The sequence below is a fragment of the Trichoderma breve genome, chromosome 1 (genome assembly GCF_028502605.1).
Source record: "Trichoderma breve strain T069 chromosome 1, whole genome shotgun sequence".
Taxonomy (NCBI): Eukaryota; Fungi; Ascomycota; class Sordariomycetes; order Hypocreales; family Hypocreaceae; genus Trichoderma; species Trichoderma breve.
The window spans coordinates 6,601,284-6,622,671 of record NC_079232.1 but is presented as its reverse complement, the minus strand read 5'-3'; the positions used below and the strand labels follow the sequence as shown (position 1 = coordinate 6,622,671).

Below are 21,388 nucleotides of genomic sequence, written 5' to 3'. Positions count from 1 at the left end.
TCGTTGGTGATCACAAGCAACTGGTCCCTCATGTGACCGTCCACCACCCGCCTGTCGAAGGCATGGCTGCAACGCCTCTCTGATGGTATCAGCAGTGAGCACGAGCACCTTCATAAGCTGGAGAAGATGTCAGTGAGCAATTTGCAAGAGGCTCGGATGATTGTTGGCTTTCTCAAATACTTTATTACCAGCGGTGATCGTCCCCACAACGTGACAATCCTAGCATACTACAGCGCCAAGGTAACTGAATAGATAATATCGCGATAATCTTCTTTTGATGGCCTCATCTTGAGAGACTTACGAGCAAATTCCTCGCGCTGGGCTGCAAGCCTAGAAGAATTCCGAAAAGCCCCTCTCACACAGTTTCCTGGAGAGAAGGCGAATCCCCAATCAAAATTGCCGAAGTTTTTGGGATCATCGCGGATTGATTTGTATAAGAAGGCGGCGGGCTGTCCAACAAGCTTTACTGCAAACCCATCTGGGCAGGGTGTGACGTTGTATGCCAATCGTTTGCAAATTCCCTGTTTTTTTATATTCACTTGGTTGGCTAATCGGGATGCGGTATGTATCGTGCACGAAGTTTTCTTGTTGCAACACCTCTCTACCGGCAGTGCAAGACACGATGCTGGGTATTAGCTTGATGACGGGCTGATTGACTGGTGGCCTTTTAAAGACCTCGCAATTGGTTGAAAGGATAAAAGAGAAATATTGCTGCATTTTCTCAATGAATTCTAAAACTTTGGTTTCGGGGCTAACATTGATGCTGCGAATCAGCATTATGTAGTTATCATCAGGCCCTGGATATTGTCTGCTCTGCAGAGTGCAATATCACAGCCCGATGCTGAATAATTAAAAGTGGCTATATTAAAAGAAGCATTAGGAAAACATGGCAGAACTATTACCCAGATTACAGACAAAAAGTATGCTAACGGTATGTTATATAATTTGCATAATCCTCACTTGATTATTCTCCTGAATGGAAGCGACATATTGGTGCTCTAGTGAATAGGAAGGTAAATTGCTAAACCCAGATTCGTTCAGTAGGAGGATATGGCACGGTGTTGCAAAGAAGGGACAATATAAACAAAATACACAAAGTATACAAAAGAGATGAACTACATACCTGCTATTACCTGAGGCGGAATTCCTATAGCAGATACTTTTATTCTGCAACCTTGGTAACGTCTGTGAGCCACAGGGCCAAGTTAAAGTTGCAAGGCTTCTTCCACCCACTCAGTGCGACATAGACGCAGCAGAGCTTCCCGCCTTAGTCATCAATTACGTAGCTTGCTTCTCCCCCGGGCCAGTGCAAGCCGACCGTCTCTGCTCCTCAATTGGAAATTCGGTTGCGTTGCGCGCCTTCATTCTTTGTTCCCTTGTCGCTCCCTCTCTTCTTTCACGATCGGCCGTAGTTTGTTTGTGGTCCACCCCCTTCTTTGAACCGACCAGCGCCGACGCGACGACGAAAATGGACGAGGAAGACCAGTCACGAGCCAGCTCGCCCACCTCGGATCGCGACAACGAGCCCGATGAAGTGATGGAAGACGCCGACGAGGGCGATAGAGAGGAAGATGGCGATGGAGATGGCGACGCTGATGCGGACGCTGACGGCGACGGAGATGGTGACGGCGAAGGCGAGAACGAGGGCGAAGGTGAAGGTGAAGGTGAAGGTGAAGGCGAGGGTGATGGCGAGGGGGACGGCGATGGCAACAACGACGAAGAGGCAGCTGGAGAAGACGACAATGGAGACGATGAAAACACCGTCGTCGTCGCTGGTGAGGGCGAAGGCGAAACCGCCGACAGCGATAGCAGAGTCAACGGCAAGCAGCCCGAGTCGCCTAGGAGGAAGTCGGACACGCCTCAGCTTGACCAGCTACCGTCTCTGTACCGAACGTGGAGGCCCAAGATCCGTTCCGAGGTTTACAGCGCGCGTCTGTACGACATTGTGCCCACAATGGCAGCGCCCATGTCGACGAGCATCAATGCCATGGCTATCACGCCAGATCTGCGGTACTGGATCACGGGCGGTGCCGATGGCTACATTCGCAAATACGACGGCCCAGGCACCATCAATGGCAAGCTGGCCCTGACCGTCGCGCAGAGACACCCGTTCGTCGACTCCGTCACAAAAGCAGGCATCCTCATGTCGTACTGGCCCAACGAGGAGCCAGCCGTGCCAGGGCGCAGCGAACAGGAGCATGTCCTATCCTCTGTCTACTCGCTGGCCGTCCATTCCGAAGCTCTCTGGCTTCTGTCTGGCCTCGAGTCTGGCGCAATCAACTTGCAGAGCGTCCGCCATGATGAGGGCAAGAGGATAGCATGTCTCCAAAAGCACACCAACGCTGTCAGCGTGCTTACCTTGGCACCCGACGAGAGAAGCGTGCTCAGCGGAGCGTGGGACAAGAACATTTTCGACTGGGATCTCGATACAGGGCACATCAAGCGAAGTTTCGACGGTAGTGGCGGACAGATTTCATCGATTGAGCTGCGGCCCGCGAGCGGCGCCCCGATACCAGCAGACGCTGACGAGTCTCTGCCTTCAAGTACCATATCTACCAACAACGGGGCACCGATGGCTAGCTCGAGTTTTGCGGGAAATGCGAATGGTAGGAGCCCCAACGGACAGGATCGATCGATCACTGTCGCAATGAGAGGTGAGAACGATGCTGCCGACGCGGCTTCTCCCGCTCACGAGAGTCTTTTTGGTGGAAGTGACGCCGGAAGTCTGTTCGGTGAGACGACGGGAGAGCAGCCTTTTGGGCAGGATGACGATGAGTTTGGCGGTGGCATGAACATGGCAGCAGGGCACGAATCAGGGATGGACCACTCAGCCGACAAGGCAATGAGCAGCATGGCCACCACAGAGGCGGACAAAGAGCCCAAGCAATCAGGACCAGAGGACGATGCCATGGATGTTGATCACCCGAATCCAGAGCCAGCCCCAGCTCAAACATCGGCCGAGGTCTCTTCTTCAGCTCTAGGCCTCGGAGATACCCAAGTCTCGACAATCTCGGGGGTAACAGAACAGACAGAGATGGCGACGGATGCCGATACAGTCAAGGCGGAGGAGTCTAGCCAGACACTGCAGCAAGACCAGTCAATGGAGAGCCAGTCTGCAGCTGACACGTCTGAGCGGCAGGGCATCAAGAGACCACACTCTCCAATGATTGTCAGTTCACAGCCACCTCCAACTCAACACGATGCTACGCAGGTTTCACAGACAACCTTCTTATCGTCAGCTATCGATGGGACGATTCGCGTCTGGGATAGGCGGGTGCCCAGCGCAGTAGCTAGGATTCCTAATCGCGTCGGCGTGCCGCCTTGGTGCATGAGCGCTTGCTGGAGTCCCGACGGCAACAAGATTTATGCAGGCAGACGTAATGGAACAGTGGAGGAGTTTGACATTGCTAAAGCGAGGAGAGGATGGCAACCCGAGAGGGTGCTTCGATTTCCAGCGGGGAGCGGTGCCGTGAGTGCAATCAAGCCTATGGTCAACGGGCGACATTTAGTCTGGTAAGTCGATGCAATTTCGCGTTTCTTTCGTAGCGATGAGGGGAAGTTATGAAGAAGGGAGGAATGAGACTTGCAAAAGAAAGACTAGGCGCTTTCGAGAAAGAAAGGAAAGAAATGCGCAGAAGATGGCGTAGGGGAAGGCGGGAAACCAACAAAGAGGGAGAGAAGGAGAAGGAGAATATGCCCAACCGAGGAGCAATGGTTATCTCCAGGGTTCATTCATGCATTTGTTCAAGGCTGACAAGATCTCTCTGTGTTTAGCGCATCACACGACATTCTCAGACTGTATGATTTGCGCGAGTCTCGCGCTTTCAAGCACTCAACCGTTCCATTCCTCATTATCCCCGGACCCCCCAGAGCGGGTGTCATTTCGAGTCTGTACGTCGACCCTACGAGCAGATTCATGCTCAGTGCCGCGGGCAACCGTGGATGGGACGGTACAAACACCGAGGTGTTGATCGGATATGAAATTCATGTCGTTTCGAGTACTTGAAGAGACAAGTGGTGACGTTTCTAGAGCAACGGGATAGCATTCGTTTCTGGCGACAGCATTGTTAGCCAATGACGAAGAGCGGAGTTTGGGGGCTTTTTGGGACCTAGCATCTGCAAATATTATGATTTTTGGTGTTTGGGAGTTGGTGATTTGCAAAAGGCGATACCATGGAGAGAAGGAACAGGCCTGGGTTATGCGACAACGCGGGTGGTTCACGCGCTGGACTGGCTGGACTGGTAAAATCAATCGATAGAAATAGCTGAGAGTGGGTATGAAAGGAATTTGACAAGATTCGACTGGGAATGACAAGTCCGTCGGAAGGACTGAGGAGGTGGAGGCGAAGAGAAGATGGCTATTTAGCAAAAAAAAATAAAAATAAAGCGTCGACGAATTCCTCTATTTCTGCCCCTACCCGTTCCTTCCTTCTCTTTTTGTATCCCCTCTACTCCTCTCCCCTCCTCTCCCCTTGATAAAAAGGCCCATTCCCTAGAAAACTATTGAGATATATAAATTTCATCACCCCTTCCCCTCCTTCTCATCTCTCTCCCCCTTTCACTTGTTCAAATTCACCGTTTTTTTTAGAAACTACTCTGTTCATGAATTCCGCCTTCTATCCACCGCCAAGCTGCCTGTTCGATATCATCGCCAGAACATGGTGGTGATCTGAGTGATTTGGCATGCTCTCCGGTGCCCTTCGCCGCGTCTAGGCCAGCATCAGTTCGTCGCGGGGGAAAAAAGGCTTCGGGAACGCGGCTCCTCCTGGCATGCTCTCCAGAAATGACCAAGCCATTTAGCATCCGTATCAAAATATCCGTTGCCTTCTTGTCAACCTTGGGCCTGGCTGGCCGGGCCTTTCCCTCTGCAGAACCCCATGCCGTTCACTGGGAGTGGCGTCAACCTTGACGAAATCTTTTGCGTCTTGCTCCCACTGGGCCCCTTCAGTCGGCTTTCTGACCTTGATCGAGTCTCGATTGGCTGCTTCGTACTCATCTAGGATATGGTGAGAAAGGCATGCAAATGAATTTTGCGCCAAATCGGAATGTGGCCACGAGCCCAATTCTAGATTCTAGCGGCCGACCCCTTCCATTTCCAGGGTATGCTGAGAAAAGCAAACGGGCTCAAAAGAGGAACTGGTGAAAATGATATGTGAAAAGGAGAAGAGAAGACAGGCGAGGAAGAGAAGAAGAGACAGGGGAGCCAGAGTAAAAGAAGGATACTTTTGTATACACCGCCCATCGCTACTGCAGATTGAATGGCTCAGTGAGGCGTCCGGATTGGCCCAGAGAGGAGGGCAAATGCCACCCACGACCAGAAAGCTCTCCAAACTCGGTCATTTAGAGGAAGTAAAGGTCGTAACAAGGTCTCCATTGCTGAAGCAGCGGAGGGGTAGAATATTAATCAAGAGTGGGCTGGCAGCAATAAAAGAGAGTTTTACAGCAGTTGAAAATGGCATCAGTGAGAAATGCAGATTAAAATGGAGGAGAGAGGGAAAATGTGCGCTCGCGTAGAAAGGAGGAAGGGGATATGAGTGGAAGTCAACAGTTATGTCACATGCGGCGGTGCCTTCCTCGACAATCAAACAACACTTGAGGCAGGCAATTACTCAACAAATAAGTCAATCATCTTTACCAAAGTACCAAAACATGTATTTAGCTATCACTATAAGCAAATAAATTGCATTATTTCCCAAAAGAATGTCCAAGAGCTTAGGCATTCCAGATGCCTTTGTCCAATCAATCACTCCGACTCCGTTACGATAACTCCTTAACGAACGACCAGCCAAAGCAAACAAGTAAACAAGGGGATGGGGGAAAGATGGATAGGTAGGGGTAGATCAACACCAAAAAGAAATAAGGAAAGGAAAGGAAAAGGAAACAATCAAAAATCATCAATACCAACCAGTCCAACAGCCGCCAGGGCTTCATAGACCTGCTCAACATTAGTGGCGAGAAGACGAGCTCTTGTGACCGTGAGAAGAGCTCTTGTGACCGTGAGAAGAGCTCTTGTGACCGTGAGAAGAGCTCTTGTGACCGTGAGAAGAGCTCTTGTGACCGTGAGAAGAGCTCTTGTGACCGTGAGAAGAGCTCTTGTGACCGTGAGAAGAACTGCTGTGACCATGAGAGCTCTTGTGACCGTGAGAGCTGCTCTTCTCCTTCGAAGAGGATGACTTGGATCCAGAAGGCCTCGAAGAGGAAGAAGAGCCATGCTTTGAAGAAGAATGCCTGGACGAGGAATGCTTCGAGGAAGAGTGCTCCTTTGACGAAGAGTTCTCCTTTGACGAAGAGTGCTTCGAAGAGGAGTGCCTCGAGGAGGAGTGCTTTGACGAAGAGTGCTCCTTTGACGAAGAGTGCTTCGATGAGGAATGCCCATCACCAGACGGTCTAGAAGCAGAAGCCTTTGGAGTAGCATCCGGATCTGCGCCGGCATTTCTAAGCTCTTCTCGAAGCTCGGCATAATCCTCTGGGACCATGCCAGGCATGGGGGGAGTGTTGGGCCGAGAATGCAGGTTCTTGAGCGTTTCATGATCGATATCGGGTTGCCGCTCCCTAGTACGTCCACGCTCAGGTTCCTTACTGTTAAGCTTGCTGCGCTCTTCCTGGAAAATATAGAGAATATTCTCAGGGGATCGTGCTTCTTGAGGGTAAAGCGTGTCTTCTTCGACATTGTACCCATAGTCCATATCTTCGGGGAAATCGCGCTGCCAGTCGTCGACAAAGGCCTGCAACTGTTCATCGGTGGTATCCTGGAAGTTGGCCTTCAGCTGTTGGGCCTTGCCCTGTTCATCTTTGGTCAGTGTTCGCCAAGCAGGATGGCTCTCGAGCATGAATTCTGGGCTGGGCAGCTTTTTTAAAAAGTCGTGTCTTAGAGCAAACACAGCCCGCAGAGTGGCGGGATCCTGCTCCGAATTCTTGCATGTGCTGCCCTTGCAGCATTTGGACTTGCGCTTGTGCTCGGACGAAGCGCCATGCTTGGAAGAAGAATGCTTCTTGGAGCTCTCCTTGGAAGGTCCGTTGCCCATTTTGAATTGCGAATGCTGTGGAGCTTGGGAACTGTTTTATTTGGTGTCAGTGAATCGATTGACTGTGGAGGATGAGAACTGTCCTGTTTAGTATCTGTATAATGGTTGGCTGTGGAGGTTGAGAACTGTGGTCTGGTGTTTGGCGTGTATCAGCTGAGTGTAGTTGAGTAGGTAGTATTGCTGAAGATTGTTCTGAAGAGTGATGATGATTTGAAACTCCAACTTTGTCCCGGAAGAAGTGACGGTTTATATGCTATTCGAGATTGCCATACAGACAGCAGTAACTGTATTGCTGCGACGCAAATCTTTGTCGAACGTCCATCCGTGATTTGAACGTCGTCAACGCTTCCCATTTCTTGATGAATGTTGTCGAAAGCTTCAATTCACATAGGGGAAAACAAAGCCACGGCTCTGAACAAATCCGATGTCGTCCCTGAAGCGCCTATTTGCAGATCAGACGAATACTGAACACATGGGTCGATACCAACGGAAAGCTGTCAAAACGTCCTTCTTGCTTTGACTTTGGGTATATTTAGAGCAGCACAATGCTGGAACAAGCTGAGTTGGGTTGAATCATTTATCTTCCCTCATGTTTCCTCGGGAACGAATAAATACTTTTGGAAACGAACAGATACTCTTGGATCGACCTTGGAACGACGCGGACAAAACTTGAACCTAGAAAGCTATTATTAGCCACCACGAAAACGCTTCATACTTTCGAGCGATACGGACGTTCAAATTTTCAAGCCACATCTTGGATATTTTTAGGTTATCGAGAAAGAAGCTATCGGTGATGACGACTCTTCGCTTTCTTGCATTGCCAGTGTCTCGTCCGAGTACGGGTTCGCGAGGGCGTAGATTTTGTTCACGTCAGACATTTTTCGCATCTCTGTCGCCTTGAGCGACTGTCGCTCCAGGTTTTTCTTGTGTTTTCTCTCGTCTTTCTCGTGCGGGTGTTTTGTAAGGATGGGGGAAGAAGAAAGGGCAGAGCAAGCTTTCATGGGTATTAGCGTGGTAAAGAGAAGTGTGTGAAAGGATCAAAGAATCAAAGGGTGGCGAGGTATACGGCAAACAAAAAGTCGGGCATCTTCACTCTACCAAATCAAAAATTAAACCAACACAACAGCCATTACAACAATTAAAATCACCACCAATTGTGAAAATAGACATAAAGAAAAAAAGGTCTCAACCAATATAATCATCATTTTAACCGTCTATTCCGCTGCACTAACTACATACCCAGTCCTGTTGCAGATTTCCATCCCCTACCCTCATACCTGTGTACATGGCCGATTAATAAACTGCTAGGAACAAAACACAAAAAAAAACAGCAAATCCAAGTCCTCCCTTTTTTCATCCGCGGCGCATATGATTTCGAGCATTCCAAAGACAAATAGAACACGAAACTAGCCATGCAAAGCTTGCTTCAAAATAACGACAATGACAAGACCATTAACCCGGCTCGATAGATTACCTCCCAACTCCTTCCTCGAGTGGATTCCACGATAAGATGTATATATAGGACAAAACAATAAGGAAAATTAAGGAAAAGATAGATTGGTATAGAGTGAGATAGATTGGCTCAAATCAGGGGGGCGGATAGATAGGTGCCCGTGCTTTTTTTCGTAAGAGGAAAAAAATAGGGGGATTTATCATTATTAATCAGGGCAGCAACAATATGTAAAGCAGTAGTGTTTGCTGCTGCCCTGAGATGCTCCATGCCCGTTAAATAGATATGATGTGACAGAGACAAATAAGACATAGTAGGAAAACGTTCGTTGTGTAGCGCTAGTTTGCTGATAATACATGGGATAAAAAGAGATGCCGCGCAGGTGAGATTAAGGAAAATAGCTTGATGCAACGTCAACATAAAGACTCGATGCCAATAAGGCTGTAATAGTAATAAAAGAGTGTCGGGGTTTCTCGAGTTGATTATTTTTTGTTTTCTTCTTTTTCGCTTGGTTTCGCTTTGATCAATTCATATTCGAATTGCCGTAAAATTGGGATATCCCCCAATCAGCACCCTGGTTGGGCTGCTGCTGCTGTTGCTGGTGATGTGCCGATGTGTCGAGAAAGGTTGAGCTCGCAATGCTCTCCCAGTCCTCAAAGATGACTGGGGCGGCGGGAGAATACTCAAAGTCCATCATGCCGTCTGCCAAGGAATGGCCTTGGGGAATAGGGGGCAGCTCCCGCTTGTCAAGTTGAGAAGTCATGGGAGAAGGTGTTGATAGATCGGGTGAGTGCTGCTGCACCGAGGAGGGAAACGCCTGGGACGGAACAAATGCTGCCGAGGCTCGGTAAGAAGGGGTACCAAAGGGATTCGAAGTGGGGATCTGCTGCGGTGCTTGGGAGGGCAATGCCGTAAAGGACATGCGACTATCCTGCTGCTGTTGCTGCTGCTGCTGCGGGAAGCCGGAGGGAGGAGCCATCATGTTGGGCGCAAACTGCGGCTGCGGTGAAGGAGCCGCAGCCGGCGGTTGAGCGCTTGCAAAGGCCATATCGGACAGGTCAAAGGCAACGCTGACGATCCATTGAGCCTCGCCCTCATCGCCGGAGAAGAACTCGAGCAAGTCTTGGAGCTGGCCGGGATTCTCCTTCTCCAGGAAGCCCTGAGCACGTCCCGTCTTGCTCGGATGCCAACTGAACTGGGGACGGCGTCCACCAAATTCAGCCTGCTTAGCCGTCACAAGAGCATCCCAGGCCCCGTGGATGAGTGGCTGATGCAGGAGGCCATAGATGACTCTCGAGTGCATCCACTCGGCCTTGCCCAGGCCAGACTCGAAATGCCGGGCCACATGTTCAACGTGTCGCTCGCGCGCAGGGTGAAGGGCAGAGCAGAAACCACAGGCCCAGTACTTGCGCTTGCGGAGAAACTTGACCACCTTTTCTGCGTGGGGACACGTCTTGCAGCCGTGGCACTGCTTGTGGTGCTGGTTGAACGAGTTGGAGCCCCAGAAACTGCGGTTACAGCCTGGCTCGGGGCAGGGATACTTTCTCCAACGCTCGTGAAACTCATCCTCGTGACGCTTCCAGTCATACTTTCGCTTGAAGCTGGTCTCGCATGAGGTACACCAGTAGATGTTGGTCTTGTTGGCTGAGGAAGAAGAAGCGGGAGTCATGGGAAGCGATGCCTGAGTGCGCGAAGATGAAGCCGATGCCCAAGACATGGATGACCGTGCGGAGTTGACGGACCACACAGAAGCATGGCCAGAGGATCCTGAGCTAGTTGAAGAGACGGAGATGCGAGGACGGTGGTGGAGATACGGCATCGATGGCGAGATGAAGGTCGAGGCATCAGACTTGACGATGCCGCCCGCTGCAGCCGTCCGCGATGCCTGGGCTTGGGGGGCTCCGGACAAGGAATTGGGGGCTTGTGGCAGCACGGCTGCTGCGGCCCAGGCCCTCGACACATCGTCGGCGAAGGAGGAGGGCTCTGTTTTGATTATTGCGATAGAAGGAGGTGCGCCGTTGACGGGAGACGTCGAGCTGGCAAGAGTGCCGGAGCTGGAGACGGGAATGGGAGAAGTGGCGGCGGATGAAGCCGACAGAGACGCGACGGGAGAGCTGTGGACGGCGGCGGAGACGGGCGTAGGAGCAGACTGATTCTGCGGAGGAGCGAGAGCTGAAGCCTGAGGAGACTGCAGATGATGCGAGGGCGAGACAGAGACGGGATGAGAGAGCAGCGGCGAGGGGATGGGAGTGGCGGTAGAAGCCGGAGGAGTAGATGTAGATGTGGATGGCGGTGCCTGGCCCGGGAACGAAAGCTGGACAGAAAAGGAATCGTCGTCAACCCATTGGTGAAGCAGGTCCTTGGACAGACCCGAGTCGATCAGGACCTGCAGGTTCTTGCGCGCCTCGACGAGGACATCCTGAGGAGTGGCCGAGTCGAGCTGCTGTTGCTGTTGCTGCTGTTGTTGCAACTGCTGCTGGAGCTGCTGCTGCAGATGTGGCTGCTGGAACTGAGACACCATTTGAGACTGAGGCTGGCCCAGCTGGTGGAGCTGGTGAGACTGCAGAGTTGGGTCCATTGAGAGAGCGCCTCACATCTGACGGCCCTGGTGAGCTGGGGAAATGGTGTTGATCCTCCTCTTGTTCCCTTTTTGTCTTGTTCTTCTTCTTCTTTTGTCTCTTGTTGTCGCAGCAAATATAGCAGTAAGCGAGTGGCGGCTGTTGCGTTGCGATGCGTTGATTTTCTGGCTTCGAACAGGCGGGATGGCGGATTGTTTTGTTTTGGTTCGAAGGCGCAACTAGGAATTGGAATGAATTGGGCGAAGCGAACGAGGAAGCAAAAGCAAAAGCAAGAAGAAAAATCAAAGCAAAAAAATCAATAGAAACACACAAGAAAACGAGTGAAGTGAAGTGTAAAAAGAGCGAGGAGTTGTGCGCGAGAAGAGACAAGAGACAAGAGAGAACAGGGAGAAGAAACGCAGGGAGAGGATAAGGATAAGGAGGAGTTAGGAAGAAGAATGTGCGTGTGAGAGCGCGAGCAATGGGAAGGTGAGGCCGGGCGGTTGTGGCTGCGGGAGGGAAAGAGAAGAAAGGAAGGAACGGCGCCTGTACGAGAGTACGCCGCGCAAAGTACTGTCAGGTACTGCTGCGCGGTACTTTGCAAGGTAGCGCAAGGTATGGCCGTGGCCTGGGGACCGCTGCGGAGTAGCCCAGTACGGGGCCGGTACTTTGTCGCAGGTACACGTGCTAACGGCTGGCCAAGGCTCCGGCTGCGCGAGTGTGCTAGCGGGCTTTAGCAGGGCCCAAGTAGCTTCTAGTACCTGGTTTAGCGCTGCAGCTGGCCTTCAGTGGGCAATCGCAGCGCCCGGGACAGCCCGTGAAATTGTAGCAGGATTAGGCGAGCCAGGAATCAAATAAAAGCAAATCGAGAGGCACAGAGAGGCGACGAGGGGCTTGCTGTAGCAAATAGAGTGGCGGCAGCAGAATCAAGGCTAGCGGGGGCTGTTTTGTTCTGTATTGTGCTGAGCTGTGCTGTTTTTGCGCTGTTGGCGATTATTGCTTGCAAATAGTAATTGTAATTGTAATAAGACCTTGCTGTAGCAATAATACCGTACTAGGTACCTGGATGGGTACAGTATAGTGCAGCTGAGGTACTCGCGCGTCTTGTAGATGTCTTGTGCTGCGTCGCACAGACGGTACCGCCGGCCGAGGTACTCGTGGTGTACCTTTCTAAGCTTCTGGGCTCTCTTCTCTGTCGGGGGGTTTTCGAAAAGTGCGCCAGCTTCCGGGGGGTCAGGCCTTTGGGCAGGGAGACGAGGTAAGACACAAAATCATCATGTTAATAAAATCATAAAACCAATGCCTGCCTACCTAGTACTTGTGCTTGTTAGGCAGAAGAGGCAGTAATAACCATGATAGGTAATAATGGAATGTACTCGTAATATAGAATATAGTAGGTAATAAACGGGCTGAAACAAGGTGATGGCCAGTACGGAGCCAAGTAGCGCCAGTTAGCACCGCTAGAAGCAGCACGATACAATATGATACGGTGCTGGGTGGGTAAGGGAAAAAACGCCCCGAGTTTTGCGTGTATCGGGATGAGTGAGAGAGAGAGAGATGGCGAGATGGAGAACGGAACGGCGGAGATGGAGAGATAAGGAAAGGGCGCGGGAAACAAGGAGGCCGAGAGCTGGAGAGAAGGAAAAAGATGCGTAGACCAGAACCAGACCAGACTGGGGGGGTCGGTTCAGGCATAAGACTGAACAGATCAAGTCAGTCCAGAAGCAACCGTACAGAGTACAGTACATGGATCAAGTCGAGTCCAGCTCAGAGGGCCATGGAGTTTGCCTTGCTCGGGGCCAATCCATGTCTCTTTTGGCGTGGAGAATGCGTGCAATCAAAAATCAAAAACCAAAACACCCCCGAACGGATTAGCGGTGGATTGTCCACCCTCTTCTGCAAGATGTGAGCCTGTATGTATGTATGTACGAGTAATAGTGATTGATTGGGCTTTGCGCTTGGGGGCTGGACCGTCATCAATATCATTTGCAGCTACTGAAGCAAAAGCAAGCATTCAAATTTGGAAGCATGTGCGAGGGCTCGATCGCGGAGAGAGATGCGGCGGCAGTACTGGGTACAAGCCCATGTAAGAGGGAATGAGGGGAGGAGACGCAGGCTTGGCCGCATTACGATCAGGATATGTGTGTATATTATACAGGCCCTAGGATTGCAGCACAGCCAATAGATGGGCAGCTGCAGCAGTAATAGCAAGGAGAAAAGAGGAGACGGTGAGGCCCAGAGCAGACGACACGACACGACGATACAAAGTAAAAACCAGACAAAAGACAGTGAAGGCGCAGACGCAGAACCAGATGCAGACGCAGATGCAGACGAGAACGAGCCAAGGACAAGACAGAGGCTAGGGAGGAGGTGGGCAGAGGCGAGCAGGCAAGCGAAGGCCGGGGGAAAAGCTGGAATTTGCATTTCTGATTGCTTGCCCAATTGTTTGTTTTCTCCTCACAGAAAGGAAAGCCATGCAAGCCCCGGCGATTTATTGGCGGAAGCTGAAAAAAACAAAATGATGCATCCCGGGCTAGCCTCGATGGACAAGACAAAAAATGACGAGGTAAAATTAAAAAATAAATCAACAAAACAAACAAAACGATAAAATCACATCAAATGACGAGTGAGAAAGCAGCTAGGGCAACTACTCCAGAGCTAATACAGGTACCACGCCCTCACTCTTACCTCTTCCGGGCCAAGTGCTTCTCTTCTGTACGTGCTACTGCACCCTGGATCCGTCCGGCTGATGAATGGATTTGTAACTTGGGTTGCTTGGATCGCGTCGGGGGGGGAGAATAGACGCAAGTCCGTGCTGGTTTAGCTGATGATGGGTTGCTTATTCCTTGTTCCCAAGTTACTGCTTGTCTGGGCAAAGTGCGAAGGCTCCGGCACTAGCACTCGACTCGGGTTAAATTGCTCGCAGCTCTGGGGGTACAAGTAAGAAGAGAGGATTTGCATTTGCTTTTTTTGATTAATCTGTGAGGTAGGACCGGGCTTTATTACCTTGAAGCTAGTACTAAGAGCTTGGTTTAGTCTCGCGGGTCCGCCTAGGAAGGATGGGCGGATCCCCAGTGAGAATGTCTTGGATTTGGAGCCTTTTTCTCTGCTTGGCTGCTGCAGGTCTCGATCGGCATGGAGAGCCACGGCACGGCATCTGTGTAAGATGGATCAGTCAGTGGCTTGTCGTGGGCGGCACTGAAGAGAGACAGCGAGACAATAGACGAGAGATACAGAATCAGAGAGACAGAGAGACAGAGAGAGACTGTGGTGCGTTGCTGCGGTGCCTGATTCGTGCGAGCGAGCACAAGCACCTTTGCGTCGGTGCTACCGTGGTCTGTTTCTGCCTTCTATTTGGCTGCCTTGTGAAGGTAGCATGGATGCATCTCAACGTGTGATTACATTACCTTGATATGTACTGCAGCTCTGTCTCAGCCGCGTACATCCAAGTACCCAACATGAACCATCGCCATCTCCAGCCCGTACCTCGACCCGACACAGGGCGGTTGATGTCACCTCCATCTCCATCTCACTGCCCGCAAATCTCTGTCGATCAAATAGAAACTACGACAAGGGCCACCCCAAGAAAAGAATCAGAAAAGAAAAAAAAGAAACGACAAACCAAGCCATGACGATGCTGTTCCCACTTCTTCGTGATGTAGCCCCCCCGTGTTACCAGCAATAGCAGCAATCCGTGCGCTCTCTAGCGTGACAAGCCAGCAATTCCCATCTCCGTTTTGCTTTTTTCTCCATCTCCCATCTCCCGTTGTCCATGGATGGATGTACTCACAAGTACGCGGTACTCGTATCGGTACAAGGAGAACCATGCAGCCATACTTAGATGTACTCATCGTGCCACTACGAGTACAGTACCAATGGAATTGAAGGCAACATGAGGTAGTACTTTATACGGAGTAGACAGTGTGCATGGACGGCTGCGAAATCTTGTTGGTCCATGTGCAAAATACGCGTTTGCGTTTACAGGCGGCCGGATGTCCGTCTCTGTTGATCAATGTCTCTCTGTAATTATTTATTTTAATCTATGTGCTATTAATTGCTTTTGACTTCGGCGATTACTACGGAGTTCAAACCTTGACCTGCTGAACGGCTGGAAAATGGCGGAACGTGACTGGTTCGGGTAGGGTGATATCGATCCCTCGTCCCCTACCACACACATTCTTTTTTTTCTCTCTTTTTCTCACTCTCTTTTTCTTGGTCTTCTTTTCTTTTTTTGTTTAGCTCAGGGGTGCGCGGGTGTCTTTGAGTTGTCTGGGCGTAAAGTGCGTGTGAGAGTGTGTGTGTGTGTGATTGTGTGAGTGTGAGTGGGAAATCAAAGCTGTGTGGCAGCAGGGATAGCCAGCCATGGCTTCTCTGCCACGACACAGAGTAAAAAAGACAATTAATAAACGGCACTAACACGCTCGAACCAATGACAACTTGCAGCCCCTGTCGCTCCATTTCTGCGCCAACACAATTTCATAAAAAAAGGAACCGAACGAAGACAACAGCGTGAAAAGCGAACAAGCCTGGCCTGCCTCCCCCCCTGTTGGAGTAGCACTCGTAGTAGCTTCGCAATTAACCCGCAGAGGCGCGTCTAGCCAAGGCCGAAGGAGGCGACGGGTCGTATTGACTTGAGATGGTCGATGCTCATATGCATCTCATCAGCGCCTGTGCCTGTGCCTGCGCGCGTGTGCCGTACGCTCGGGCTTTTCTCGTCTTGCTGACCTGCTGTTTTCTCTCTGGTTTCTTTTTCCCCTTCTATTTTTTTGCGCGCTTCCCTTTTGCGTGGGAACGTGAGAGGAGAAACGGGACAGGGGGCTGCTGCTTACAGAGAGAAAACGGTTTGCCGGTTCAGGGATGAGCGGGCAAAAGTGAGTCAAATGTCTCAGCCTCTTCTGCAATTGATTCATTCAAAAAGCCCCCAAGAGGTAAAAGGAAACGAGCCGAGCCAAAGAAATTTCTTCAATCCACGAGATGTGTTTCAAACGGCTGAAACCTTTGGCGACGATCTCTTGGCCAGAACCAGCAATAAACCAGGCACATCGACGCCATCTCATTTTTTTTTCTCTTTGTGATCTTCACTCACACTAATGCAGCGTCGACACCACAACTCCCTCTCACCTTGTTCCGCCTTTCTCGGTTTCTTTTTTCTCTTTTTCATGCTGACTATACGATCTTCTTAAGCTAAAGATTTAAAAATACTTCAAACCGTCATCACAGACCACTTTCCCCTCTCAGGCACAGAACTAAGTCGCGCATTTCTGGGAAAAGCTGCCGTAGATCGAATGGCGATGGCCTTTCTGAAACACTTGAGCTGCGGCTGAGTTCGGAGCTACTCGCTTTAGCACCAGAAACAAGCAAAAGCCATCATCGCGAGTATCTTCAAGTACCTCCTCTCGTCTCCGTGATGCCCGTATTTGGTAACGGTAATCACGAGCAAATTTGGCAGTAGTTGAAACATCAAACGCTGAACAGGCTCCGTCCGTCATTCTCACGCGCCGGCCCGTGAGACTTGGATGAGGATAGAGTGCTAGTACTGGCGCTGTTATACAACCCGCGCGTCATAAACGGGGGTCCCCTCTCTATGTACCCCTTGTCTTGAAATACGGAGTGCTCCGTATTACCATCCCATCCCGCTCCGTAATGGCTCTACGCCGAATCGAGATTTGCCCATCATGTCATGGCTCATCTAGTTTCCGTACAGTAGAAGCACACTGTAAACTCTCTTCAAAATCTGGTCTGATTTATGATGTAATGTCAATGCCAAGAAGATATTGACTCTACCGAAGCAGCTTTACACATGTCTCCCTTGCTTGCATCGTGATGCATCTCTCAAGCACAAATCTCCGCTTCAACAAGCTCCTCAACTCAAAAGGAGCAACGCTCGACGCCAAGCAAGTACTGCAATCATATGAGCATGGGATCATGATACAGTCCAAGGTTGCATCTCCAGCACAGCCTCAACATCGCATTCTCGTAACCGATTCAACAAGTCGGCTCATTATCAGTCAGAGAAACAGACTGAACAAAACAAGAAACACCCAGAATCAGCTCCAGAAAAAAAAAAGACCAAACCCCCATGCCCGCCTGACTAAAAAGCCCCTGGCGCAGCCGCGCTGTCGGAGATAGATTGGGGCTTCCCAATTTTTTTTCCTCTTTCGCAGTAACAGAGGTTGAGAAGCCGAGGCTTCCCTTCTCTTTCTCTCTCTTTGAGAATCCTTCGGCCACCAACCCCGAGTTCTCGGTGATACGATATCAATGAATAGTAGTTAACAAGACGTGGTCGTAAGAGGAAGCTCATCTAAAAAAGATTTGCACACACGCACCCAACAAGCGTCTTACACGCATCAAAAGCGTTGCATCGCCCAAGCAAATCCCAATCCTTCACTATTCCCAGCACCCGTCATTCCCGCGCGAGGCTGTCATCCAATGTCACCCTTACCACCCCCCTCAACTAAACAGAAAACGAAGAACTCGGACAAAGATTGAGAGAAAAAACGTGGCTTTCAAGATTGGATATCCCCCTCCCCTCCCATCTCTCCACTTTGGTCGCGAAGCCAACCGGCACGTTTCCCTTGATGGTTTCTTCTTCTCTTCTTGTTCCCTTGCCCCCCCGGGATAAGTCTTTTCGATGCTTACCCCTGCCAGGCTGCAGCTCCTGTCATTTCTTATCATCATTACGAAGACAAAGCCACGAAAGAAGAAAAACACCGGCCTATTCTTTTCTTTTCCGAATTGTGATAAGCTAGCTAGCTAGTATTAGAACAAAAACTCCTCGTGGCAAGCCCTTTCACGTTTCATCATCTCATACCCCCTAGTCAGGACTTTCTTCCATTTGCCACCCCAAACCACAAACATACGCCACATCTATCTATAGACACCACGCCTTCGACCTTCGTTTATGCCAAAAAAAAAAAATGACTTCTCAAGATCCTTCATTAACGCATGAAATCATCAAAAGAGAAAGGTCCACTTCCCGCTTAGACCCGGATCCCTTCTCCACGAAAAACGTGTCAAAGTGGAAACAAGGGGAAAGCCAAACCCTGAAATTCTTCTTCTAAATACGATAAGTCTACCGAGCAGGAAATGAGAAAGCCACAGTGACAACGAATCCCGATTAATAATGGCTTGCGGAGAAGAAGGAAAACGAGGTTGGTCATTGATTGATCACATCATGTACGCCAAATAAAAAAGAGCAAGGGACGGGAAAGCCGCATGAATTGTGTGATATCAGACCACGAGGTTTTGTGCCTGTCAAGCAAGGGTCCGTAAATTAAAGATTGCGCTTCCTCGCTTCGCTCTTCCCAGCAAGCAAAAGAAGTTCGGCAAGAAGAAATTAAATCACGTCACATCACATCAACGTCAAATCATTGCATTTCCTTGATACACATGCATGTTATCAACTTGCTCTTGCATGTGTTTGTCTATCTGTTTGTCTGGTTGTTTGTTTGATACAGCAACTCAGCACCGCCGCCCCCTGAATTAATGAACTGCAGCAAAGTGTACTCCGCAAACCACAAATAGATACAGTAGGGACTCGTATTAGCCAGAGATGCTTGAAGATAGTAATAGATAGTAGTTGATAGATGATACAAGTTGACAAAAGAAAAAGAGCTACAAACATAGCCTCAACTCCCCGATTCGTACAGGTATACAAAGTACTTTCACAAGAATACAAAACTTCAGAATAGAATAAAACGAGCAGAATTAACCCCGTCCAGTCCGCAGCATCAAACACAAGCAAAAAAAACCTCTCATAGCATAACCAAAACCCTTCGTTTTTTCCTCTCAAAGAAACACCAACAACACGAGCACATATCATGCAATAGTATCACCCAACCAGGATAACGCTTCGTGTCTATGACGAAAACAGTTCTTCTCGCGCTCGCTGCCCACGGCTGTTCTTCTTTCCATGTGTCCCGAAAGCTTGTCTCTCATCTCCGTTCGACAGGGACAAGGGGCCCGGAGCACGTAAAAACGATCAGGGATATATAGCATCCTTCTCCTCCCTCACCCTTGCCCAGCTGATAGCTTCTCGTTTAAAAGAAGAAGAAGAGAGAAGAGAGAGAGAGAAGCAACGCAGTGATGCCGCGGCATCTGCCAAAGTGGTCCCCAGCCAATCCCCGGGTTGACATCCATCTCCCTCTCCACTCGTATCTCCGCGTATGCCGGCTGCGTCAAGAGTTCATTTGTAAATGCTTCCATCACGATGCCTGTGCCTGTATTACAGCAGCCCTTTTCTGTGTTTTTGGTACCGACAAGAAGGGGCCGCTAAAAAGAATTGTCTCAAGTTTCCACCCCTTTCATATATAGAAACAACAGCCTGTACGCCTTTCCCACTCAAGTCCAGATGAATCTAGTCCGGTCCAGCCCAATCCAGTCCTATCCGCTTCGCTCCGAGACCAGAACCGAACCGTATCACATATATATCTCGCCAAAAGATAAGACAAAGTTGCGCATGTGCTCCGGTAGCACCAATATAAGTTATATAGCGAGAGAGAAGATGAATGAGCGCCACCGCTCCATGGCTGGCTCGACCAGTCATCAGCCACTCGTGCTAAAGTAGTAATTCTCCCACAGGTATTCGTAGTCCTGTAGGATTCCGGCGATGAAGCCTGGCATTCTGCTCGTCACCCCGTTGACGGCCCCCTTAGTCACGTTCTCGTAAAAGGCACCGCGCATCATCCACCAGATCATGGCCCAGCCTCTCTTGTTCCACTCGTCTCGCTCCAGAGCCGAGGTTCGCAGGCTGCGCTGACGGAGCTGGCGAGCGACATACTCAACCGCCACACCCACCAGCCACGGCGTCCACGACTTCTTGTTCTTTGTCCTAGCCAGCGCCACTGCATAGATCAAGGGCGTCAGGATGTGAAGCATCTCGGCAAACTGGCCGCCTCCTTGCAGAGTATTGAGGAGCTTGTTGGCAGGCTTGATGTCGTCGGCCGTCAAGACGCGCCCCAAGAGGTACGAACCAACATCGCCAGGGTTGGGCAACGACGGCAAGCTCATGCCCGTCCGCGGCATCGTCCATTCCTTCTCGTACGCAGGCTTCGGCGGCGTGCTGCTGCTGACGAGGACAGCGGATCCGTTGGGCGAAGTCTCGTCCATCAGCTCGCTCTCGCTCCTGTCCGTCACTAGATCCTCGTCGACATCGTCGTCCTCGGGGATGGGCTCTCGCTCCGGCAGCACCGGTGTGACGAGCGGGCGCGACCGCGTCACGCGCAGCAGGATGAGGCGGCAAAAGGCCTTGATGGCCTCGAGCAGCACGATGACGTTCCACCGGGACTTTTCGCCGCCGCGCCGCTTGGCGCTCATTTCGCACAGCAGCTCCGTGTAGACGACCATCTGCAGCACCATGGCTATCCTGCGGTACGTCTTGCTCTTCTGCGTCCAGTATCGCGTGTAGCGCGCATGAGCCGACCGGACAGGCGGCGTCGGCAGCTTGGACACTGCCTGCGAGAGGATGCCATCGTGGTAGAGCGACAGCAGCTGGACGCCCGAGTGAATCGACTCGGAGGCGATTTCAGCATCGCGAAAGCGGCCTTTTCGTGAACAGTTAGCTTGAGCTGCCACCTTCAGCAGAGGAGAGAGAGAGATGGAGAGAAACAAACCTGGAATGATGTACGTCAAGCTCCTCAGCGCGCTCTCAATCTGCGACACCTGGCCGGCGTTCTTGGTGATGAAGTCGTCGTACATGCCGAGCCATTTCGGCGGCATCGACAGGATCTGGCCGGCCGTTACGCGCCGCTGCGGCCGATTGGGCGCCGGCTTTGTTGCATTTGCCGGCATTGCATCTGCTTCCTGCGTCTGTTTGCTTCGTGTCTCGTGTCTCGTCCAGGCGTCTCGTCTCGTCTCTGGATGTCCTGAATCACTCTATCGCGTGTTCACTGTAGCTGTAGCTGTGACTCTCGGGCTACTTCTCAGACGCCCAGCGCTTGTTTGCTTCGCGTCCCGCCTATTGTGCTCCCTCGTAGTCGCCGAGCACCATGTCGAGGCGGCGATTGGCGATTGGCGGTTGTTTCGTTGTTTGTTGTTTGTTGATGGCAAGTTGAGATTTCAGCTGTGCGGCACGAGGTCCAATGATACCGGGAGATGACGCTCAGTGGAAGCCGAGGTACAATACGCCATTCATTAAACGCCCCTTGTGGCGCATGGCCAAGGAGCTGGCCTGTGGCTGTGGCTGGGATTGCTGAATGCAGCATTGCTTACCCTGCATCATCTTTGTGATTTTGGGGGGGAAATAATTCTACAAAGAATCAAAATACGAAGAATAAATAATGCATAAGATGGATTGTCTTCTATAAAACATAAGAATATCATATTTAAAGGTAGATTACCGTGTGGATGCATTATGT

At 50.7% G+C, this 21,388-nt stretch overlaps 4 protein-coding genes across 4 annotated transcripts; 1 reads left to right on the top strand and 3 right to left on the bottom strand.

The window, feature by feature from the left end:
• Nucleotides 1-1,468: 1,468 nt before the first annotated feature.
• Nucleotides 1,469-4,006, top strand: T069G_01930 (uncharacterized protein; the record flags this gene model as incomplete). The annotated part of the gene is made up of 2 exons (XM_056169140.1): nt 1,469-3,513; nt 3,775-4,006. 2 exons carry the CDS (start codon nt 1,469-1,471, stop codon nt 4,004-4,006), a joined length of 2,277 nt encoding a protein of 758 aa, XP_056034456.1.
• A 1,939-nt stretch (nt 4,007-5,945) lies between these two features.
• On the bottom strand, nt 5,946-7,025 carry T069G_01929 (uncharacterized protein; the record flags this gene model as incomplete). The annotated part of the gene is made up of 1 exon (XM_056169139.1): nt 5,946-7,025. One exon carries the CDS (start codon nt 7,023-7,025, stop codon nt 5,946-5,948), a length of 1,080 nt encoding a protein of 359 aa, XP_056034455.1.
• A 1,973-nt stretch (nt 7,026-8,998) lies between these two features.
• T069G_01928 (uncharacterized protein) lies at nt 8,999-11,053 on the bottom strand (the record flags this gene model as incomplete). The annotated part of the gene is made up of 1 exon (XM_056169138.1): nt 8,999-11,053. One exon carries the CDS (start codon nt 11,051-11,053, stop codon nt 8,999-9,001), a length of 2,055 nt encoding a protein of 684 aa, XP_056034454.1.
• An 8,524-nt stretch (nt 11,054-19,577) lies between these two features.
• Nucleotides 19,578-20,822, bottom strand: T069G_01927 (peroxisomal membrane protein (Pex16) domain-containing protein; the record flags this gene model as incomplete). The annotated part of the gene is made up of 2 exons (XM_056169137.1): nt 19,578-20,575; nt 20,645-20,822. 2 exons carry the CDS (start codon nt 20,820-20,822, stop codon nt 19,578-19,580), a joined length of 1,176 nt encoding a protein of 391 aa, XP_056034453.1.
• Between the last annotated feature and the right edge of the window lie 566 nt (nt 20,823-21,388).